The following is a 24,087-nucleotide window of genomic DNA, read 5'->3' on the forward strand; positions in this document are numbered from 1 at the left end:
ATTCACTGACATTACTTGTCTCACCTTAGTTGAATGTATAATGTTGAATATTCTTTTTTTCTGTTCATTTCTGATCTCTTATCACCTCTCAGTTTATAGAAAAGAACTACAGCTATGAAACTTAATATTTCTGAAGACATTACGACAGCTAGGGGGCAGCATGACACTGTGACATTTTCAAAAAAATCCTGCCCAGCTGTTTTTATTTTTTCTGTCTGCCTATACTGAATAACCAGTTTTTTTTTTCTAGATCCCTGTACTACTTGTAAAACTTGTATGTTTCCAATTTAGAAATGTTGAAATAGTGAGCTCCATGTGAATCTAAACCCTTCACGTGACAAAACACCCACGGGTCTCTTCAAGACAACCTCTCTCTCTCTCTCTCTCTCTCTCTCAGTTGTCTGTCTCATTATTTCCAAGCAGTCACTCAAGCACATAAAGGAATCCCAAGAATGATCACCTTATTAAGCATACACAACTTTTCCCTTTTAAGCCGTCCTGCTTGCAGCCCCTATGAGTTTACTGCTTGGCTTGGCACATGAGAGAGAGAGATAATGTGGTGGCACTCAAAAGGTTGATTTGTTTGTTCCACACAGAATAGCAACAAATGAAGGTCATGCCCTGCCAACAAAAGCCAGTCAGTTAGTGAGAGTAAGAAAGCCCAGTCTATTCACCTCCTTGTTCTGCTGGTAGGTACGAATGTAAAGAAGGTTTCAGACAAGGAGAGACTGCACATACAGTTTTTATGTGAAATGCGGCACTGACTCAGAGAAAAGTAAAAACAGATCTGTAGATTGTGACGTAAATGAATCAAAGAAATATATTTTAAACTGTGTGCTCCAGCTCTACACCAGGAATCAATCTGTTCTTTCTTTTTTCTTTTTTTTTTACCCCAGAGACTGAAGGAGGTCAAAGATCTGCACTGAAAGGTGATCAGGCCCAAACACGAGATTCATATGCTTCATTTGTTCCAGCAGGAAAAATACTGACCTGCTGAGTATGAAATGAAAGATAAAGAGCTGCTATTGACACAGCTGCTTTGACCCCACTGAGATTTTATCAGAGGACGAATGCGGTCAGTGACCAATCAGATCATCTCAAAACCAGTGGTGCACTGACTCAAGTACTTTACACAAGTATAATTTCTGAGGTACTTGTACTTTTCTTGAGTATTTCCACTACATTCCAAAGCAAACTATTGTTCTTTGTTTCCTGCTACGTATCCGATTGCTTTGGTTACTTTGTCGTCACATTTTGTATAGTGCAAGTACCGTTATCTGTCATTGCAGTGACTTAACTTGAATTTTCTGGACTATGGTGACCTTTTTCTTGATTCTCAAGCAGCGTCTCTTATTGTTCGTTCAAGATTCTGACACAAAAAAATCAAAACAAGTTGATTTCTATCAGAAAGAGGTTGAAATAATCCAGACAGTGATGGTAAAATAGCTGCAAACATGTTAACAGTAAATGATAATATGTATTTTTATATGTGAAAGGTCTGGAGGAGATCTCTGAATATTAAAATCAGTTTCCAGGAATTAAACAAGGGCAAACCATGTGAGAATAACTGGAAGTAACTTTATTTTAGTCTCAGCAGGATTTATGAACATATAAATGTGTACAGAGAGGTAGTGGCAGGAATTTGTCTCAATCCACTCTCCCTCAACAGGCGTCAGACTTGGGCATATTCAGCACAGAGTCAACAGAGAGTGCAAATAATCACAGTGTAGCAAAAACATCATCAATTGTCAGTTTATCCCATGTGAAGAAATTCCCTCATTCGGTTCAAGGTAAGATCCACACATTCTTTTACAGGCATTTACAAGGCCATAGTATGTACTGTACATGGTGACATGATTCAAACACACATGAACAAGGTTTATTAAAAAGACATGTTCGGTATCAACATTGGGAAAAAAAAACAACAACAAAAAAAACACCACAGTTTGAAGATAAAAACAAGTGTTTGCAGTATAATAATTGTCTTCAGTAATCAATAATCTCAGAAAAGAAAAATGAAAAAAGAAAGATTGAGATTCAAATGATTGTATGCAGCACCCTTTCCCAGTAGATTTATCAGTAATACTGTGGTGTGATTAATGTTTGGAGTAACATGTGTGATAAACTGACAATGAATGCCTGTTGATAACATTTTAATGGATCTATATTATGTAGTCAGACCATATAAAACTGTATAAAATGAATGTGTGCACAAAGTCCCTCATTTACTGTTCCCTAAACCCGTCACTGAGTCAGGATTTTGTATATGAATAAATAAAAAAAAAAAGATTCTGTCATCCTCACTTCATATATTCGAATTTGATCTTCATTCTTTAAAAATAAAAACAAAAAAAGGAAAATATATTTTATTTGACTGCATGATACAAAAATTAATATTCAGATACTGTATGTAAATTTAACATATACGATAAGCATAAAAAAGTAAGTGTTAATAACTTCACACTGTTCACAAAGGCAGTACTCAAAGGTGTTGTTTTACAGTGCATTAAAGAGTGCGTTTTCAAGTTTACTAACGCTAGAATAATCATTGACAAGCATGTGTAATCCACTCAGAATAGCACTGACAAATTTACACAAGACTAAATGTGGGAATGTAAAATCACTAGATTAAAACAGTATATACATTTCTACGGGACGGACTAAATCATCAAAAATGTCATCATTGATCTCAGAGCTGCTCAAATAATACTGAGTGAATTTATGGACATTGAGATTGTACCCAGAATTATTATCCTGGAGATATGAAGTGTGGATATTTGCACAAAAAAACCCAAACATTTTAAATGATCTGAATATTAGCTGGAAAGTCTCTGGAAATAATATTGACACAGATGCTTCGGTGTAATGTCTACAGTTTTGTTCACACAGATCTTCAGCCGTTTGGTCCGACAGTGATGAATATACAGCAGCTATGCTCAACCTTTATGGTTTGTTTACATAGAGAAGGTGGACAAGATGTTATCCTGACTCGAGGAGCGCTTGTAACCCGATGATGAGCTGAAGTACGTCTCCCCATCAGTGCTGATGTCATCGTCATCGTCGTCATCGTCATGCAGACTGTTAAGCAGCGGAGCAGAGTTGCTCTTACGCCTGGATGAGACAGAACAATATTGTAACTAAGCACACTGAGAATGTCTGTGTATTGTTTTCATCTTATTTTGTTGTTGTTGTTGTTTACCTCATCTCATTTCGCAGAGCTTTGAGCTGGCTCTGGAGCTGCTCGTTGGCCTCCTGTTGCTCATCCAGGTCTCTCTGTAGCTTCTTCTTGCTGTGCTCTAGTCGGTCGATCTCCTCCTCAGCCTCATCCATCTGCCGCTTCAAGGCCTTCAGACGCAGATTCAACTTCAAGGAGAATACACACGCACAGGATTAAAAAGGGATCAACAAGTATTATCACTATAATGCAGACTATTCACTTAATTAAATGTCTGTAGTGAATTAAGTTTGATGTCTGATGATTATAGGGTTGTATTACATACTTGGTCCTTTTGATCTTGCAGTGAGTTATGTTCTTCTTCACCTTGCATCATCATCTCTTTTACCTTCCTCTCTAGCCTGCGGTTCACCAGCTGCAGGTTGGCACGCTCCCTGAAACACATGCAGCATGATGCATCATACATGTCATACATAATTCGGACTTGCACAAATCTTAAAACTCAAAGAATTAAGAGCTGGTCAGTTGTTGTAGCCCAAATCCATCAGTGTCTAAGTATGAACTCCAACTTTCATCTGGAAGCTAGAAGTCACCGCCTGGCTGTCATATCCAACCTAATGAACCTCTCTACTTCTCAGTCAACCTTCCCCCTGAAGCTTTTCTCCTACATCATCTTAACCGTGGCGCACTTCATCCCTATTCCCAGTCGAAGTCTTCGTCTCACCTTTCCTCCCCCTCCAGCCTCTCCTCCAGCTCCTGTATGCGTTCCTCCAGCTGGGCTACCAGGCCCTCTTTGTTGGACTTCTGGGAGCCCTCTAGATGAGACACTCTGCTCTTCAGGTCTTTATTCTGGAGGTCACAGCGAGAAAAGCAGTGAGGTGCTAAACTGGACAAATGCCTGTTTAAACCATAATCATATCAGCGTATGAATGGTATAAATTTGAAAGTGATGTAAGGATGGATACAATCAAATGAACATGATGAAAAGACATATGAATGAAATGAGTTGGTGCTTTGTTGTGAGCTTGTAGACTAACACTGTGTGTGTAGTTGTTTTCCTCCAGACAGGAGAGTGTGTACCTGTCTCTCCAGAGCCATCTTGTCACACTCCAGGTCCTGTCTGCTAGCCCTCTCCTGCAGGAGTTCATTCCTCATCTGCTCCACCTGTCAAGCCGAGTCCAGACACTGTCATCGCTACAGTCCCACACAGTCTGATGACAATTATTATCAGACACAGAGTCTGAGACTCACTTGGCAACAGGAGCCGGTGCAGCGCGTGAGTCAAAATTCTAAACAATGGAAGAGTTAATGCTCAAAGGGCCTCAGTTAATTGGTGGGGTGGATTTTCTTGTTTGGCTGCATTCCACTTTTTGTTGAGATCTTCATGTAAACTCTCAGTGATACTGGGTTGTAGTGTAAAAACTAAAAGTCTGACAATAGTTTCTGTCAAGAAAATATAGCTGTGTGCTTTCAGACTAGATATAAAATATTAACTTTAAAACGTGGCAAAACATTTGTGAACTGTGTGCAAATGTAAAATTGTTTGACTTTTTATCTGATAGACTGAATTAAGATCAAAACCACTCGTATGGAGAATCAGAAAGCTAAAGCTCATTGATTAACTAAACCAGAGGTGAAGCGGGAAGTTGTGGACAGCATGTACATCTCGACTGCTTATGTGAATATGGTAAGCTTTAGAGGTGTTGGTAGATTTTTTTTTACCAGGCAAGATGTTCGATTTTATGCTAAGTGAGCCTAACCGGCTGCTAGCTTTATATTTTATGGACAGATATGAGATCTCGCCAGGAAGGTGAATAAGTTGCTTATCTAAAAATGTCCAAATATTTCCTTTAATACTAATCTGCTGTCATCATATATCCACTCACTGAACAAAACAAAACAAACTCAACTCAGAGAGGCCTCACTTCATGGACTGTTCAGCGATAGTCGAGCTCAAAAGAAAGGGAGGATGAAAACTAATCGATATAGCGGTGATGGTTCTTTCTTTGTGAGGGGAGCTTAGAATTGGTGATATTTTATGCCAATTAGTGGGTGACAGTGGGCTGCTCTGATGAACGATGGCCCCTATAACTGGTGCACCCAGCACAGTGCTTGAGGGAGCTGAATCAGCAGACTGGAACATACAGCGAAACTAATCTGCTTTGTGAAAGACGGCAGGAGAGGAGAGGGGAGATTACTCTCATTTAGACAGGAGAGGAGCACCTGGTGCCAGGAGAGACGCAGGTGTTCTTCCTGCTGCCTCTGCTGCAACCCCACCACCCCATAGCCATACACCCACCCCCCCTTCATCCCTACAGACATTAGAGCACACACACACACCAGCACATACCCGCATGCACACGTGTGTGTGTGCGCACAAAACACACACCGCTAGCTCTTAACGTACTCCGCTCTGACTGCACAAAGCTCGGGCGTTGCCTTGACAACCGACCTCAGCCTCATGCTGAACCAATGCCACTCAGTCACAATGCCACTCTTTTCTTATTGCCAAGAATCTTTTAAAAGAGAAACCATTTAAGGAGATTTAAATACTCTACTCAACCACACTAAGCCTCTCTTGATGTTGCTACGCAAATCAATTTCAAATTTTGGTCACAACCTTTGAATGTGTGTCAGTTCCAGACTGAGAGGAACCTGTAACCAAGCCAAATCTCACAGGCCTGTCTTTGGAGCTCATAGTTTTGAGTTGCAAATGTGCCATGAGACTCTGACTGCTGGACTATATGTGCTACACAAGACATACTGTTCTATTAGCAAAGAATCAGTAGAGTTTGCAATAAAGCAGTGTTATTCCAAAAACTCCAGCACCAACATCGTCCCTCTGATTAGTAAGCACTCTCCCACGAACAAACAACAATCCTAAAAAGCACACGTACTTTATCTAAATCTTACTTCACAGTGCCTCCGTCAGCAGCTTTATCAGCGAGGGAGGAAAACTGGAGCATTTGCTCGCGAGGATATAAAAACTGACTTTACAAGAACTGGATTTGTTCTCCAGATGAAGTTACTGAGCGTAATTTCCAAGTGAACTCTGCAACCTGAAAACTTGAGACATTTGGCAGCTCGCATATTTTGGCTCGGGCAGTGCATTAAGAAGGATCTTTTGTGGCTGATGCATGAAAATTGGATAGACGCTCTTAGACCACGCTGGCAGGCCGCCAATCTGAATGATTATGCAAGATCATCTTACAAAGCAAAACTCCATCCACTTTATCCAGACCAGAACTAAATTGAGAATTTGTGGATAGTGTGGATATTATACGTAAAGACACAAATACCTGAGAGAGCACTGATATAACCCATCAACCTGCATGTGAAACATGTGAATTGACTCTTTCAGGGCTGTGTTTGAGACCTGAAACCGATTGCATGTTCGTTTCATTCAGAGATTAGTGATTGCGGTCATGATGTTAGAGGTGGAAGACAAAGCAACAGGAGATCTGGATATCATTTACAGGTTGAGATGGAACAGAGACACATCTGTGTGAACTTAAGTGAACATGGACAGCAGGTCACTGACGCAGGTGAGAACTAATAATGAGAATGTGTTGAGTGTGATTGTGTGAGTGTGTGTGTGTTTACCTGATCTCTTCCTCGGTCTATCCTGTCCATCAGCTGGTCTCCGCTCTGACGCTCCTCATCCAGGTCCAACTCCAGCTGAGTAATCCTGTCCTGTAAAACAAAGCGGGAGTGTTGCTATCTGCCGTTTGCTGTTTCTGAGGTTTACTGAGATATTCAGATATCCTAAATGAGTGTCATAGGCTTTTTTTTTCTTTTTACATCATTTCGTACCTCCATGAGTTTGATGTGTCGAGCTTTGTCTTCTTTAGTGTGGGCCTTTGTCTCAGCTGCCACCTCAAGATCATGGACCTGTTTCTCCAGCGTCTGTTCCCTGAGCAAAGCCTCGTCTCGTTCCCTCTGACACCGCCGCAGGTCCTCCTCCTGGCGTGACAACTAAAACGAAACAAACAACATGTTATTTCTGAAACATCACTGCTGCTTACTGCTTACAGGGGTCCGGTGTCTCATTGAGCCCCGCACCATGTTCTAAATACTTCTGCAGCAAGTGTGGATTAGACCTTGCATTCCTGTTTGAAATCTCCTTCTTTCATATGTCATCTTGCTTCACATCAAGTATTACTGTTGTAGTGATGGCCAACAATTTAGTTTATGCTTAGGGAAGTTATTTTATGGTTATGGTTATATGGTTCCCCTGAGTGACTAATGAATCCAGTGCAGCCAGCGTCTCCCCCTGTGTTCATTCAGCAGCAGTGCCCCCCACAGCTGGAAAATTGCCCCCACTGCTTAATGCTAAGACAATGAGAATTCATCACCTGCCCTTATTTCTCACCCAGAACAAATATTTGGCCATTAGTGCAGAACTGTACCATATTTCATCACATAAATACTTAAGTAAGGCCTCATTTAAGCCATGGAGCTGAAGCTGAGTATACAAAGATTTAATAATAAGTGTTACAGGACAGTTGTGCCTCCTCCTCTCACTTTGGATATGGATTAATTGCTGTATTAACAAATGAATAAAGCAGATTTAGGGAGTGATATCCGTCTTCTTGTCCAGGTGTTTCTTGAAAAGTCTTCAAGTAGAGGCATGTATCTACATGTGATATTTTAGTGATTGTCTGCCAAGTTCACATGGGAGGAGACGGATAGGGCATTTGAGAGCAGCTGGAAAAGTGGACTCACTCGGCCTAGTCCAGAGCAATCAGTTTCTCAGGAGAGCTGGAGGAGGAGAAGGATGTGAATCCTGCCAGCACAGCTTTCACAACAATGATATCACAACACTGACATCCTCCTTTTCCTGTGCACCAGCTGGACAAAGATACATCACCATGGATGAAGGCAGGAAAAAGGGATGCTGACTTTGTTCATACATATACTCTTTACTTACAAGCACATGTACAACTTAAACCGCTGTCCGGAACATCCTGATAAGTAAGGGTGACACTATGTTACGCATGTCAACCAATGGCTGGAAGTAATGACTACAGGTTCTGGTAGAAAGTTCATTCCAGGGCAGGAAAAAGTCAATACTCCTTTTTTCTTTACTAGGAAGCCTCTTGGCCTAAAAAAATCAGGGCATAGCCTGCCAAAACCTCGATTAAAAAAGGTACCCAGTGGAGTTATTATAAACAGGTTTGTTTACAGGGTTAGAGTTTGAGCACATTGTGTGTGCAACAAACATGCTGAATATATTTCCTACCTCATAAAACATTAGCAAACCCTTTATTCTTATTTCATCTGCTTGTTTACAGTCCTCTCTACCTTAATTGACACATGGATTCTTTCAGGGCACGTTACCTCGAACAACCTTCCTGTGAAGTCAGCAGAAATGTGTCATCAAATCACATGACCCTGTACCTTTGGTGTACATATTGTCTGCATGTTGGTATAGCACAAAACATTGTTTCCACTAGTGGTGAAACACTCCATGTGGTTTGCATATTTGATATTCTTTCCTCAATTACTGTGACGATTTTCTGCCATATTCTGTAAATCCTACACACTGGACATTTAAGACTTTGAACTCACTGTAAGAGAAAGTGTCAGGTTTATATTTAGTGTGCAGCTCTGGAAAACAGCAAAATATGTTTCTGCTACAAATCAGTGGTAGGACAGTATCATAACATCGGTTCATCACACCAGCAGAAAAGTCAAACACCTCCAAAGAAAATCATTCTTTTATATTTGCAGACTCTGGATCTGAAATAAGCTGAACAACCGACACTAAAGGGTGACAATCCATTATATCTTATTCACCCAATACCCTATAACTCACACGGTCTCAGGAATCTGCAGATGGATGTTTTTATGTACTGTTATCTGTATTACTCCTTTGTTGCTTATAGCTCTTTCCTCCCTGAACCCAGTTATATCTCACAATATCCTGAAGCATTTCTGCTTCCACTGAACTACAAAACTGTTCCAGAGTTGTCACCGTCAATCCCAACCCCGCCTCGTTAAACAAATATTTGATCGATAAATAAAACAACATAAGCCGTCCTATTTCTAACATAAATTATTCGCATTCATGTATTTCTACTTTCAACAAAAACATTCTTCACATTCCAAAGTGCTGACAAGGATAAATGACTTGAATGCAAACAATGCAGAGCAGTCAAGTTTCACCATCAAAGCATTGTAATGCAGTTCCCCGCATTTACATTTTAATCTTACCTCTGAGCATAAACATTAATTTTAATAAAGAACAGAGATTTTCTTTGGTTCAAACTCGGCTCAGCGATTTCACTTGAATATAGTGTTTTGGGTTTGAGTGGGCAGCAGGGAGCTGGAAATACCAAAGTGATGACATTTCTCTCTGAAGAAAGAGATGTTGAAGGGAGGGGGTTAAACTGGTTGAGTTGGAGCAATGGCTCATCATCTGCTGTTCTGCATGGGAGGCCTCGGTTTGGCTGACTAATGATGGCCTTGATTTGACCACTCCCGCCATAGGAGCAGTGTCAGCACTCAAATCTGCGCCTATTACGTTAGATGAGGCTGGCATAGACAAATGTACCTCTTCTTGCAGGGTTTTGGTAGCGAGTAGGTACTTCTCCAGCTCCTGTCCTCGCTCCTTTAAAAGTCTCTGCAGCTCCGTCAGCTCCCGACGGTTCTTCTCTTTATAAATGTCAATCTGCTCCTGCAGCTCCCTGGTGGACGACTGGGATGCATCCACAATATCGTTCATCTGCAGGCACGGCGAGATGGAGTACAGGCCATAGAGAAAGAAATGTGAGAAAACAAGCCTTTAAGAATGACTTCAGTTCCTTTCATTTAAAACAAAAAACTTAAGTGCAATACTTCAATTATCATAGAAAAGAAAATGTTAATTTGGCATTCTTGCTTTTACTATTTCTGCCCTAATGAAGTTGGTATTTTTAACCAGTATGCCCAAATAAATTCAGCTTTTCACATACCCTTTCCTAGCACTACTCAAGATTTTCTTCAAGAGCAAAATAACACTGCTACTGAGCTACAGACTCAAGTGCACTCACCTCTCTCTGGAGTTTCTCCACCGTACGGTCCAGCAACCTCCTCTCATCCTCTATGTCGTTCTTCATGTTCTTGAACTGCTCCTTCTGTGTCCTCTCCTCTTGTAACCTCTCTTCCAAGTCCTTGTGTTCAATGCTCAGTTTGGTCAAGTTCCTCTATAAAAAGGATACAATATTAAATATCTCAAACTGTGATAGAAATCCACGCTTCTCAATATGCAGTTTAGTGCAGCGTTACTAATCTCACCTGCACATCCTCCAACCGAATGGTCAACGCTCGATTGGCACGTGACATTTCTTCTTCTTGCTCTTTAATTTCAGCCAAAGATTCTTCCAGTTGCTTTTTCTCTCTCTGTTAAGCGGACAGGATTTTCATGTAGTATAATATGTTACAGCAGTATATTAAAACAAGCTGCAGTTTTGTTCAGTTCTGGGACTTTTTGCATTTTGACCTCTCACCTCCAGTCGACCAACTCTGTCCCCCAGCCTGCTCTCCTGTAGCTTGGCCTCATCGATGATGCGGTTGAGTTTGGCCACCTCATTTTCCAGCTCTTGCGCCCGCCTGCGCAGTCGCTCTGCCTCTTGGGTCAGCCGTCCTGCTTGGCCCTCCACTGCACCCTTGGCTGCCTCAACTTCAGCCTTCTCACGGACCACCACTGCGCTGCTCTGCAGATCAGAACGGGACACGAGGATTCAGTACAAAGGAGTCAGAAGTCTGTGACACTCAACGGACAGTGGAACAATGATTCACGTTGGAACATTTCAGACTTTTTCAAATGCCTCCTGCAACAAAAAGCTGTTTGAAGAGCTTAGTTTCTCACTGAAGATTTGTTGCTGTGGAGACACAGAATAACAATGTGCTCCTGTAATTCTCTTACACTTCATAATAAACCACAAATGATGTCAATTAAATCTGGGCTCTCATTAGCCTCTGCTGATTGAGGGCTACACAAAGTCAGCAGGTTAGCAAGCTGGACCTGCTACTCTCCTCTGTCGCTAGATTCAATGTTTTTCCACCTGATACACTGCTGTGACATGGCTTTGGCTTTGTGACCACTTTCAGTGTACAGATTTATGAATGAAGAGTGTGCTTTGGCACAGAAATGTCAGGGTGGAGTGCTGTGTAGGAGAGTAAGAGCGGGAGACAGAAGGAAATACGTGTCAGTTCGAGAGACGGAAACAAAAAAAAACGATGACAATCACAAGACGTCAGTACGACTGATAACAGGTTTCCGTTGTGATGACACCCTTCAGCGTGAGCTGACAAATGGCTTACAAAGGTTTGTTTGGAAGCAAGATATTTAAATGGAATGTAAAAACTGGTTTGGCAATTTCCTGTTTATCTCAAGACAACACGGTATGCCTGCGCTCGCTCACTTGTGGAGACAGAACGACGTACAGTTTCAATACATAACAGAGATCAAACAGGTTAAAAGTTTAATGAAATAAACACTCAAGGTGGGAAATTGTGTCAAAGCACATCCTGACATCCAAGTACAACAAGTACAGCATGTGTGTTCATAAAAGCAGGAAAGCACACACACGCACACACCTTAAAAAAACAACTGTAACTTGTCACTCAGGTGGTGACATACGGATAAGATGGCACAGAAAAATGCATCAATACAAACAGCAGAACTAAAAACTTCTTGTTTTTCAGCAGCAACTTCTTGGAGTGCTCCAAAACTCTGTGCAGCAGATGGCTTCCTGCTAAATTACATCAACAGAAGGAAGAACATTAAATGTATGTTTTAAGTCATAAAATATGGATCATTATGACAGTTATATAACAGGAAAAATGCTACACATGTCCCCTTTAAAGCATGGTAAAGAAATAAGTTGTTAGTTAGTGGATTTTAGCCTAAGCAGGCAAAAGTTTATAGTTTCACGAGTTTTAACACTGTACAGCACTGAACAGTTAAAGGAGGTTTTGAAGTTGGTAACTTATTTACGAATGCAAAATTTAGTTTCTGCCGAAATCCAAAGTCTTCACCCCTTAATACTCTTTGTAACTAAGGTAAAAGGCACTTGTTGGTCAGCCCGTCTTGTCGTCACTGTGCTTGAATAGAGGCACCTCCTGTACTAGAGAGGTCCCTCCCTGCTTCAGTGGTGGCAGGCCAGTCAGACCTGTTTCCCCTGTCACCACAGAGCCGCCCTCATCTGCCTCACTGGGTCATTTAGTTTGGTCACAGGAGCGAGAAGCCTGTACACACTCAGTAGTGCCAAATCCAGAGATAACAATGTTTTACCTCTCAATTAGCTGAAGAAATGAGAATCCATGTTACACAACAAATAGAAGAAAACTAAAAAGACTTCACAGTAACTAAACCACAATTGCACACAGAAATAATGCAGTACAATTCCTCAGCACCACAAACTACAGTCAAACTAAATTACCATTACCATGAACATTACAATTTCCATGAAGGTAAATCAATCTACAGTTTTATGGACTGATGCTGTTTGGCCGGACAATCTGGTCTCTAGTTCTCCCTGAAATTAAGCCATTTTCTCTGAGGCTTACATGAATACAATAAAACACTCTGATGAAACAATACAACCACATGGATTCCAGTGACTGTGTTGAGGGTGGATTCTCGGGAATGGAAAAATGGGTTGGGTGTGATGTGGGGATAAACACAGCTTTCACTACAATAATAAAAGCATTGACAGAGAGCGTCATCAGGATTGTGTCAGTGCTCCATTTTAACAAAATTCACAACTACCCTCACACTTCTGTGCCTGTCCCACTTCCCACACTGGGTCATGTGAGTTAAAAGCATGGGCAAAGCCACCCAGCCAAAGAGAGGGACATCTGGCTGCTATCTGGGAAAGGAAGCAGGAGGGGATGCAGTGATGAAGTGTTACCACCGCTCATTAAAAAGATCTACTTTTCTGAATTTCTAACACATAAATGTCACAGCTTTGAGAACCTATTAGCCATCTAATCTCCTGTATATTTATTATTCAATTTCTTATAAGGCTTCACTAAGTACAAAAGGTTAATCATTCATTAAAGATTCCCTGACAATCAATGAAGGACTAGCACTAACAAAACAATCACTTTATCAGCTATTAGGCAATGATTTGTTTAATTTGTCAATTAAATACAATTCTTTATTGAACAAAGAGACTGACAATGCAAGCAGACTTCAGTGTATTAGTACAATATCATAGAAGAATATGTGGTAATATCATACATCTACATACTTTTTCCCCCTCTCCTCTATCTAAACTCAAAGTTTGACCTAGGTCTTGTGTGTACTCAAACTGTTTGTTTAAAGTTGCACATTAACTAACTTTGTGCAGTCTTTGAAGCACGGCACAAATACTGAAAGTGAAGGATGGGTCCCAGGTCGTGTGCTGTGGTGTAATCTTGGCTTACTCTGTTATTTCCACCAAATAAGCTTCCAACGTAACAACAGAGCTAATGACCTAAAAATAAATACAGCTGCAAGAAAACCACAACCAAGCAGTGTCCATCATTTTCCTGAACTTGCTCCACATTTCTGAGAACAGTAACTTCTATAAATGTCAGCAAGATTCATCCTTTTCATAGGGAACAATTTCAAACCATAAAACTCATAATGCTCTACGTTCATAGACTTGAGTAAGTAAATGAGTGTGCAAATGCAAATGCAGCTCTTGTGAGCAGGTAAGAGTACTGTACACCTGATTTTGTCTTTAGCAGTCGACAAGTCATTAAAATATCTGCATTTTAAATATTATTTTGAATTACTGTAAACAGACGGATAGTTTCCACAAAGCCAGCTGCTAACATGTTGTCATTTCTCTCCCCTCCCCATTCCTGATGTCGCTCTGTATGTGTTTTCTTTTCTTTTTTTTTTGAAGAAAAACATGTCAGAGGTATTTTTTCCATATGTTTTTTTGTCCCCATTCACCATCTGGCAAACTTAACAGAAAACCCAACAAAATGGTACACAACATAACATTCAGTGCAAAGGCTGCCAAAACTCTGGTTATGGTTTGTTTATCCTTTTTAGATCATTGAAAAAGTCCTTCTCAAACTTCATTTAATGCATTATATAACCCGTTTTGTATTTTGGATGCAACCATTAAAGGCCATTAGACAACGCCCTTGTCATATATATCACAAACAAATACAACAGTTATCACATCAAGTCAGATGTGTTGCTGTTGGGTGTGTACAGAAGGATTACTCTCTTTATTAAAATGCTGTTGAGAAGCCGTTTCTGGATTTCTAATTTCACTGGTGCATTCAGCTGCAGATACTCAAACCAGGATGCATTGAAACACATGATTTTCTTCTATAGCAGCTGCAAAAACATGCTAACCGTGATTTCACTTCCAAAAACTGGCCCACAGCAACACTGACAAATTGACTGGCTGATACCAAATGAAGCTTTTCCAAAAGTTCCATAAGGAAGACGTTTTCTCACATTTCCTTTCTCTCTTCCTGCTGTCAGTCTTCACTCACATGTTTCCAGCCTCTCAGTCATTTCCTCTTTCCTACACCCAAAGCTCATGACATTCACAAATTATATCACTAACATCTGTTCCTTCCTCTTGCACACACTTTTAGACCAGTTGTGGTAAAACCATGACCTCCACCTCCCTATTACCTGCAGATTGTACTACTGATCCAACACAGGAAGCTTGAATATCCACCTGCTGATTCTGCACTACCATTTGTATACTCCAATAACAAATCTTCATGGGTGCTATGAGGAGGTTTCGCATTTGTGTTTCTAAAGGAGTGGACTGAAGTAATCACATCACCTTCTGTCCTTACAACTTGAGTCTAAAGAAAGATAGACATTAGAACTTTGCAAAGATGCTAAAATGTGGGTTAAGTCTAAAGACATACCAGTTATGGTGATGTAAACATGTATCTTATGTTTACTAGCCAGTTAGCTGCTTACTAATTGGGTGACGGGAGGTAAAACAATGTCACCTATCCAGTTTTTTCCTATCGTGGGTTTGAGCTTTTGACAGCAAAAGTGACGTAACCTTGTGACAACGAAAAAATGCCATTGTTGCCTTCGGTGGAAACGGGTCACATATCCAAACATGACTTAATAAAACAGAAGTGCCAAGGTTATTTAGAGTACGAGTTGCTTCCTGTATGGTATAACATGACAACACCTGAACCTAACCCTTATATCGGGAAAAGAAATTTTAAAAAATACCTCTCTGGCTGGGGGGGGACTCTGGGTTTTCTTTGCCAGCACTAAGTATGTGTTACAAATACAACAGCATTCCTCATAAAAGAAGTTACCCAAACCTGAGGTTAACTGGAACAGAAGGCCTGTCATGGACTGAAAGGAAGGATTGAAGTAGAAATTAAAACGCGACAGCTGAGAAGCGTTGGCATCTCTTTGGTCAAAGGAGGACGGTAATCAAATCTTGTCTTGTCCTTGGAGAACTGGGAACAGAATCCTGCTTTTAAAAAGAGTCTCTGTGCAATGCCAAACTGCAAGCTTGCAGCACTGTTTGTATATAACAGGGATTTACAGAGAATAGTGAGATTGTGACCATACAGATACTCAAAGAGGCCATGATGTTGATGACTCCGACTTTGACTTCTAGGCTTCAAAGTACCAAAGGCTCAGTAGAGACAAAGAGGGGAGAAAACTGTTTTCCAGGCCAAAAGCCAAAGAAGACAAGGTTTGAATAAACCTGTGAGCAAGAAAAGAAACGCCCAAGATCCAGATCCAACACACAAAATTCAATAAAGTCATGTACTGAACCAGGCAGCTAGCATGGTTACAAATATCAAAATGTAATTTAAGACACTAATAGACTCATTCAGACTGATTCATTATTTCATAATCATGTGGATTAGAAGAAGGCAGAATAACAAAACATAAAAAAAGAACAACTATCGCCTACCAACTCACAAGAAACTCACTGACTGCCTATAAAACCACTGCTTGATTAAAGTAAACTTGCAGGTTTTAACCACTTCTCACAAATGTTTTGGTCATCTCAATCAGAGATGGGTATTTAACTTGACTCCTGGAAGTTATTTTGGTGGTAAAGGATCAGCAAACACTCAAGTCCAGACCACTGCTTGGTTTTTACATGAATGTGCAGCAACATTTAAGCTGAACTTTAACTGACCAAAATGCTAGATATTAAGCTTTTTAGTACTTCATGTCATAAATCTATAAAGTTATCATTAAAGCTGTTTGAAGGACTAATATTTCAACAGGGATAATTCCTTGCCGTCTCCAAGATCCAGAAACTCTCTCCATCATTTCCTTCCTCACTCAGCCTGCTTCCTCCATCAGCTCCTAAAGCTACGCTGGGAAATATAGTGCTATCATCAAACACACAGACTCATGCGGGAGTCTTTACTTTCAAAACAAGCCTGAGGGGGAACTCTTCTCTGGGCTATGTAAGTTTGATGATCAGACAGTGAGACTTCAGTTCACACACTGGCAGAGATTACTTGAGAGGCAGGCAAAGATGCTGGTGAGAATGACACAGGCCAGAAAAATGAACTGTATTTAGTTGAGCGAGAGATCACTGCAGAGTCTTGTGTGGAAACTGTGGAGTGAGGAAATGAAAAAATACAGCATTTGGGATTGAGGTTACAGATGAGAGCGTGATAACAATGTGGCCGTGTTACACACTGTGGCCCCGGGCTGTACGTGAAACATAACAAGAGCTGGAAATGGTGTGATAAGCGCAGGACTCTGTCTTTACAGTTAGGAAGGGAGAGACCTATTAAAGCCTCTAATACTGACAATCTGGAGCGCTGTGGAGATGGAGATGCAGCACCCTGAAGAGGCAGAAATGAAAAAGATCCAAGGGTCTCCCACAGGTCGAAGCGGGTGCACTGTAACTGAGCTGGAGATGAGGGGAAAAGGAGGTCTGCGGGGTGCACATTCTCCACTCTGACCCCAGCATTCCTTGAAACAAACCCTTCTCTACACTCACCACACCTCATCTTTCTACATTTTCTGCATACCAGCACAAGCTGACACTAAAAGATCAAATCCACTTCCAAATGCTTGTACAGAATATTAAGAACTCACATAAGCAGTGTTCAAACTAAGCAAATTCATATATCTTCTCTGTAAAGCGTGACCAAGATTTTTTCAACCTTGATGAAATTCCACAGATTTCACCTCATTGAAAACACAATGCAGCTTTCAGTTTAAAGACACAAAACAGGCCCCTCGCTCCTTTCAGGGGGTCAGCCACGCATCCCCCTTTTCTTCAGCATACTGACCCACTTATTCAGCATGTCCCAACCCCCGCTGCTATTATTGTGTGAAACAAACTCATCATTCATCAGCGACTGAGGTCCGCAATTACCCCCACTCTTTCAGGGTGCAGAAAGAAGAGGGGACACGACGCAACTCAGGAACGACAGCTCATTAGATTAGTGATGGTTTGCCACTGCAATTAACTAGCATACAGAGCAATTTAGTGCTCCAGTTTCCAGCATTCTTCTTGGCATTGGTCGCTCTGGTCACCACAAAATGTCAGAGCCAATCAAAAGGAGGGGGGAGCAGAACTTTGGTTGAAGATGGGAGCAGAAAAATAAACTGATGTACAGTTCACTCTGCCTCCACACAATAAGATACTAAGCAGTTTTTTTAATGTCAAGACTTGCTCATAATCTGCAGTTCAGACTATTGCTCATATGCTTGAACATTGTGGACTTCAAGGCTTCAGGGTTCCTGGTGATATAAAAACCAAATATAAAAAGGAGAGGCATAAAGTTGATGAATATAGTTCATGTTTCTGAATAATAATTAATAGGCGCAGTCTACTAATCTACAAAGTCTGACCTGAGGACGGAACATTAATTCAAGGACGCAAACGAAAGCCTCTGACGAGCAAACCCTTTCATATCTTTCAAGAGAAACAAACAATGACTTCATCTTGCCAAGTGTTTACAAAGCAGGGGTAAACCCCTGATGACATCCTCCCTCAGGGGAGCAGTACCTCTGTTCAACAAGAGGAAATGTTCTCATAGACTCTTGCTGCAGAGAGCTGCTGTGGACCCCCACCAGGCCTGCAGGAAGCCCCGAACAAGGACAACTTCCAGCCTTTGAGACAAACAGGACACACATGAGTCACATGGCGACCTACTGAAAACAATGTGTCTTCAGTCCTTTCAGTGTCCTGTCTCCTGCCATGCATGTCTCATCCTAACTCACCTTCCTCCACTTTTAAAACAGCTGACAAACCACTCTGCTCTAAAACAGACTGTAATCTAATCGTTCAGTTTAAATAATGGCTGCTTCATCACTGGCGCCTTTCTGGTGCAGAATAACACTGATTATTATAACGGAGGGTTCAAGCAGGTGTGCCTTTTCAGATGCTTTTTATTTTTGCAAATGTAGTGAACACAGAACTGTATCCACTTCTAAGTACATCAAGACCTTTATTTGAGACTTGTTACTAAGCTACAATCTTGACCCTGCCAGTAAGGCAACTCCTAACAGTTTCATGTCTAGATAAGTGTCTAAATTTTATCATCAAACATAATTCTTCCTGTAAAATGTTCCTCCCTAGTGAAACAAGATGAGATAAAAAAAAAACAGCTCCAAACTTGACTGTTATGAAAAACAATGACTAGCTACATTTAACTGTTACAGAGTGTTTCGTTTTCATTTTATTAGTTTGCTCTACTGACACAGCTCAAGTGTGTGAACCCGAGCTGAGGTTAATGTCATTTGAAAAAATGCATGCATGACTTCTCACTGCTGTAGGTTAATATCCTATCCTAGTCTAATCTGTGTGTTTTTGTTTGTTATGTAGCGCAATTACATTACCATTTAAAAACTGGGACATATAAGCACTTTATTAGCAGAGTTTCTCACTAATTTATGACTAACACAGCAGATATGCACCAAAGAACATCTGCTTATTATATTATAACTATGTATAACCGGAATTTACAGGGTTAACAGAAATGTGGGAGGAACTCTGTAAACATTGAAAAGTCGGTTACTAACTTGTCTTTCAACATATACACAAGACTGCAGCAACTGAGAAACTGAGTCATTCACTGAAACAGACTGAAGAGCAGTGTGCTCAGTGTAGGTCTGCAGAATTATGTTGTAATTCTTGTTTTAGGACTTGTTTTGCCACAACAACAAATCATATGTTGACACCATGACCATAAACTAAGCCAATGCAAGCGAGACGTTTAAAGAATCAAGGCCTCTTTGCCTCTTTTTGCTGCTCTACATGCAAACCATTTTCGAGTTAAAGTGTTGACAGTACATGGGAATGCCAAGTTAAAGAACAGCTGATGAATAACACATCAATTAGCAACACATCATATTATTTATGATTATATGACCTGACAAGGTGTTATATGGCTCTTCAGATACACCGCTCATTCATTTCACAGGCCAACAAGGAGCTACACCATCAGGACATTAAGTGCAGGAGGTTTATAATACTATTCTTTCCTGTTCCCACTTACTTCCCTGCAGGATCCCCAACAAATCAGTAGTGCCCAAGAATGAAGTGACAAGAACAGGATCCCTCACCAGCTTCCCACCATAAAAACATAAAGCAAACAACAAAGTAAAGGGAATTGAACTTGGGCATTTTGCTTCAAGCTACATACTTCTAGTTTAAGTTTAACAGAATACATTTGCATACTTAAAGTGCTAGGCTTATTGTAGACACAGCAGTCACATCTGCTTGTTTTAAAACTAGGGTCTCAGCATTGTGATATTCAGCACCACAGATGTGAAACTAGTGAAAAAGGCCCAAACCTCTGATGATAAACATATGAATGGCTAAACTTGCAATGCAAAACACACACATACACAATCACAGCTCCCCTGATGCTGCACATTATCTCCACACTCCTCTCTGACAGGGTGTGTTTCTGGCATGGGAGGAGGGCAAGAAAGTGAAGGAAATGAGGAGGAGGGAACACAAACTGAGGAGAGGAAGGAGGAAGGGGAAACAAAACGTGAGCTGATCACCTGCTTTGCCTCCTCCAAAGACGCCTGCAGCTTGCTTATTTCCTTCTCATACTGCTCCCTCATCTTGTCCACCTCCTGATCATGAACGGCCACTTCCTCCTTCAGGGCTCCTTTCAGAGCTGTCAGCTCCCTCTCTCGCCTCCTGAGCACCTCCTCGTGCTCCTCCTTGGCCAGGAGAACTTCCTGCATCTCCAGTTTCAGCTGCATCATGTCCTGTGGAAAATGAAGACAGTTCTCTAAATTTTTATCAATTCAGAATTTGTAGAATCGTACCAGGGTTGACCTTCAGCATTTGACCATGACCCTTCAGTTTATTCTTGTCTTTGAGTTTTCTCTCTGCAACCACATTTATTAAACAGATTGTATGGCCTCGCTTGTTAGTTTATCCTGTCGTGTCTCCAGACAAAAATCTTTCAGATATAGCTTTAACCATATGGAGGTTTTTATTGGAAAGTTTTCAGTGTCAAACAATGGCAGTGTAGTATGAGATGTAATAAATCAGTCCCTTCCAGGCTAGTCTCTACACTTGCTGCCTTAAAGTTAATTTTTTTAACATTGAAACGGCACCTAACTTACTCACTCCAAATATACATTTTACCACATAGTTTTATTCGCAAAGTGTTAGTATCCAAAAGACACAATGGAAAAGATTGTATCTTTCATGGTGGGTTTGGTGAGCAGCTGCCATGAGTTCCACAAGCTTAATCTTTTTTTTCTTCTCTAGAACAATGAGCACTGTGAATTACCGCCATAATGATGTCTTTCTCTCCATCAGAGGTTGACTTCTTGGCCGAGTCAAGCTCGTCATGCATCTCAGACAGCTGGTCCTGCAGGTCTCTGATCTCCGTCTGGTATTGCTCTCTCTCCATCTTCACCTGGAACAGCCTGACAAACCACACAACTTGTCACAAGGCAGTACAGGCACTCATACTGTAGGCATGCACATACACACAGCACACCTGCAGCTTAATTCACACATGCAAATGGAAGCACCTGTACTGGGTCTCAATGTGAGCCCCACAGAGCACAGAGGTTAAAATGAATACCTGAATGATAGCAAACCAATAATGTCTAAACTGCCTCTACACGACAACACTGAGGGGGAGGGTGATAAGTGATGTGTAACACCTCAAACAAATCACCAAACGTGATTCATGTAGACTGAAGCAGAACATCTATTTCTGCTGGAAGAATGAACAGAGATGGGAGCGACCGGTAGCTGACCATGTAACCACAATGTGCCTGATTTGATTTCAGCCGGGGCTTTCTGTCCTCTTCACTATCAACTGTCCAATAAAAGGCAAAAATGTGTTTTAAATAAAAAGAATAGTCTCAGAGAAGCTAAGTAATGTTTGGTACTGGGCCATTCATCCTGAGAAAGAAACTACAGATGACAAGCTTTGGATTGTGGCAAAATTTTGGACATCAGACTGAGATCAGTCAAATAATGGTGGGCCAGAAGAGGAGCTGCACAGTTAGTGCTGTCGGAATGAAAAGTAAAATCAGTCACCGAGCACACATTAAGATGAAAGATGAAAGATAAACCAGAGGGAAGACAATGTGCTTTATAATAAGACAGAGGAACTGACATGGTAACCACTTCAGTAATTATCAACACTCTGAGTGGTTTCATCAACAGATATAACAATGGTTTGAAAGTGACAGTTTGCAGAAGTGTCGAGCTGAGCAACAGCTGGTGAATAACAGGTCAAGCTAATGGTTTCTTTTTATTATTATTATTAATATTGATTATATTACCTGGACCAGAAATATGGCTCTTTTGATACACCGCTCATACTTTTCACAGGCCAACAAGGAGCCAAAAAAAATAATAATACATGTATCAACATTTGCAATTTTTAATTTTTTAAAGACAACAATCTGTAAATAAAGCTAAGCTAGTTAATTAATCTAAACTTATCATTGGTCAGGTACATCACCATGCACTTACTCTTCCACTGTGGACTGAAGCTCGGCCTCCGTTTTGACTAGTTTTTCCTTCAGACGCTTGCACTCCTCTGCAATCCGCTCCAGCTCCTGCTGCAGCTCTTTCAAACCTGCCACGGTCCTCTTGTCAGCCTGGTTGTTCTGATGGTGAAACACACAAATATTAATGCATTTCACTGTAGATATACACACTATACATACTATACTTATATAATTGTACATATCCTGAACCAGGCTTATGGAATTTGGAGTCAACTGGTTTTGATAATGAATTGTTGATGATTTTTTTTTTAAACCACATGTTTATAGGCACATGTTTTTAAAATAAACCGACTTTTAAAGTAAGCATTCCCAACTGTTACACTCAGTTTGAGTGATTTAAGCTTTTAATGCAAAACAAACAAGAGTGTTTTGAATTCCTTCTCACTTCATTGAAACACAAACAACACAGATTTGCAGGTCTAGACAAAAAAGACTAAGCTGTTTATTCTTTTATTATGTTCATGAAAATGCACCTTTGTGTTAAAGCGTAGCCAATTCTACAGCCAACCAGTAGTCCCAAAATGTTTCTTTAAATTCAGCAAACACAACAGTAATCTTTCTAAACAAACCCCTGATTAAAAGTTATTCTCAAACAAAAACATGTTTAGCAATAGACAGGCCAACACAAACAGGCTGGTGTCAGTGGCACAGTTACAATCGGACTGTTGTTACCTCAAGTTGTCTCTTCAGTTCAGCCATTTTTTTCTCCAGTTCAGCATTTTGCTCCTGCAGAGCTTTGGCCTGTGCAGCAAAGTCCAGGGACTGACAGAAGAAGACAGATGTTTTAGGGTTGGTTGTTCCTTATTGATACTTGGAGGGTAAATATTCAATAGCTGACAGTGTCTGCTGTGCAAAGTAAATCCTGAAATAATATGCACACAGTTTTAGAAGGTCCCATTAAATGCCTCTGAGATTATTATTAATTTTCTGTGTGGTTGGAATTTCACATTTACTTGGAAATTCACATTAGTACAAGCTGGGTATCACTTTGGGAAACTAGGAAACACAGACACACACGTCTCACCAATTTACAGTGAAACAACTAAATCATGAAGGTAGAACTGCACTTTTACAACCGCAAATCTATGAGCTGAATATAAAAAGATGCCCTTTTTGACACATATTTGGCATATCAAGACAGATAAGAGAGAATACTTTTTTTATTTCATGTGTTCTCTAAGTGTTAGTGTTGCACGATTGTAATGACATAACAATGTCTCACTTTGTTTTCGCCTTGTGAACTCGCCGTGGCCCGAGACTTCAAGGTCTGTATCTTCTCAAAGACGAGGTTGACCTTTCTCTTTGTCGTCTCATCACTGTCGTTGCTTCTGCAGACACGCACACACACATGCACACAAACACACACACACACACACATGCACACAAACACACACACACACACACAGATTACTTAATAAAGGTTAACAAAAAACTCTTAGTGTTTGGGGAATCGGGAATTAATTTGAGACTGTTCTGGGAACAGAGAAATTCATTCCCAGCTTAGAAAGGGTCAGGATCATGGTGCTTTGATGTGTCACCTCGCAGCACAACCAGCTTCATTGAACCCGTCCAATAAAGTTGGAGTCACATTAGTGGAAGAATCAAATGCACGAGCATTATAATGGGATTGCTGCAGTCTAATTGCATCACCTTTTAAAGCAGTAACAACAAGAACTAAAAAGAAATATCACAGTTTCTAATGCTTTAAAAAACATCATGCAAACTGGGAGAAATTGTGGGTGCTTCTTTTCATACATTTTTATGGATTGCTTGCTCTTGGCATTTAGATAGTAGGAGTTTCTAAGAATCCTAAATTCACAGAATTTGTCAAAAAAGCAGCCACACCCACACACTTTTATCTCAAATCTATTCCCCTACATGGGAAAAGTTAAACTAACAAAGTGAAAACTTAAAATACTGTCAGTAAAAAACTTAAATAAAT

General features: G+C 40.6%; 1 protein-coding gene across 3 annotated transcripts in view; it reads right to left on the reverse strand.

Annotated features, from left to right (window-relative positions):
• Positions 1 to 1,558: 1,558 nt before the first annotated feature.
• cgnl1 (cingulin-like 1) overlaps positions 1,559 to 24,087 on the reverse strand; it is a 28,170-nt gene continuing 5,641 nt past the window's right edge. Inside the window, exons 4-19 of one of the 3 annotated variants that reach the window (XM_019270530.2) lie at positions 23,368 to 23,470; positions 22,818 to 22,907; positions 22,108 to 22,244; positions 20,903 to 21,041; positions 20,157 to 20,369; positions 10,666 to 10,872; positions 10,454 to 10,558; positions 10,210 to 10,362; positions 9,732 to 9,902; positions 6,989 to 7,150; positions 6,779 to 6,868; positions 4,256 to 4,339; positions 3,900 to 4,024; positions 3,501 to 3,609; positions 3,200 to 3,363; positions 1,559 to 3,111 (exon numbers count right to left, since the gene is read on the reverse strand). In XM_019270530.2, coding sequence (XP_019126075.2) covers positions 2,955 to 3,111; positions 3,200 to 3,363; positions 3,501 to 3,609; positions 3,900 to 4,024; positions 4,256 to 4,339; positions 6,779 to 6,868; positions 6,989 to 7,150; positions 9,732 to 9,902; positions 10,210 to 10,362; positions 10,454 to 10,558; positions 10,666 to 10,872; positions 20,157 to 20,369; positions 20,903 to 21,041; positions 22,108 to 22,244; positions 22,818 to 22,907; positions 23,368 to 23,470 — 2,209 coding nt within the window. In that variant the 3' untranslated portion in view covers positions 1,559 to 2,954. Of the gene's footprint in view, positions 3,112 to 3,199; positions 3,364 to 3,500; positions 3,610 to 3,899; positions 4,025 to 4,255; positions 4,340 to 6,778; positions 6,869 to 6,988; positions 7,151 to 9,731; positions 9,903 to 10,209; positions 10,363 to 10,453; positions 10,559 to 10,665; positions 10,873 to 20,156; positions 20,370 to 20,902; positions 21,042 to 22,107; positions 22,245 to 22,817; positions 22,908 to 23,367; positions 23,474 to 24,087 lie in introns of all 3 variants that reach the window. The other 2 variants (XM_019270529.2, XM_019270531.2) reach the window with 2 other exon arrangements.

Source organism: Larimichthys crocea, chromosome VIII, assembly GCF_000972845.2.
Source record: "Larimichthys crocea isolate SSNF chromosome VIII, L_crocea_2.0, whole genome shotgun sequence".
In the NCBI taxonomy this organism is placed as follows: domain Eukaryota; kingdom Metazoa; phylum Chordata; class Actinopteri; family Sciaenidae; genus Larimichthys; species Larimichthys crocea.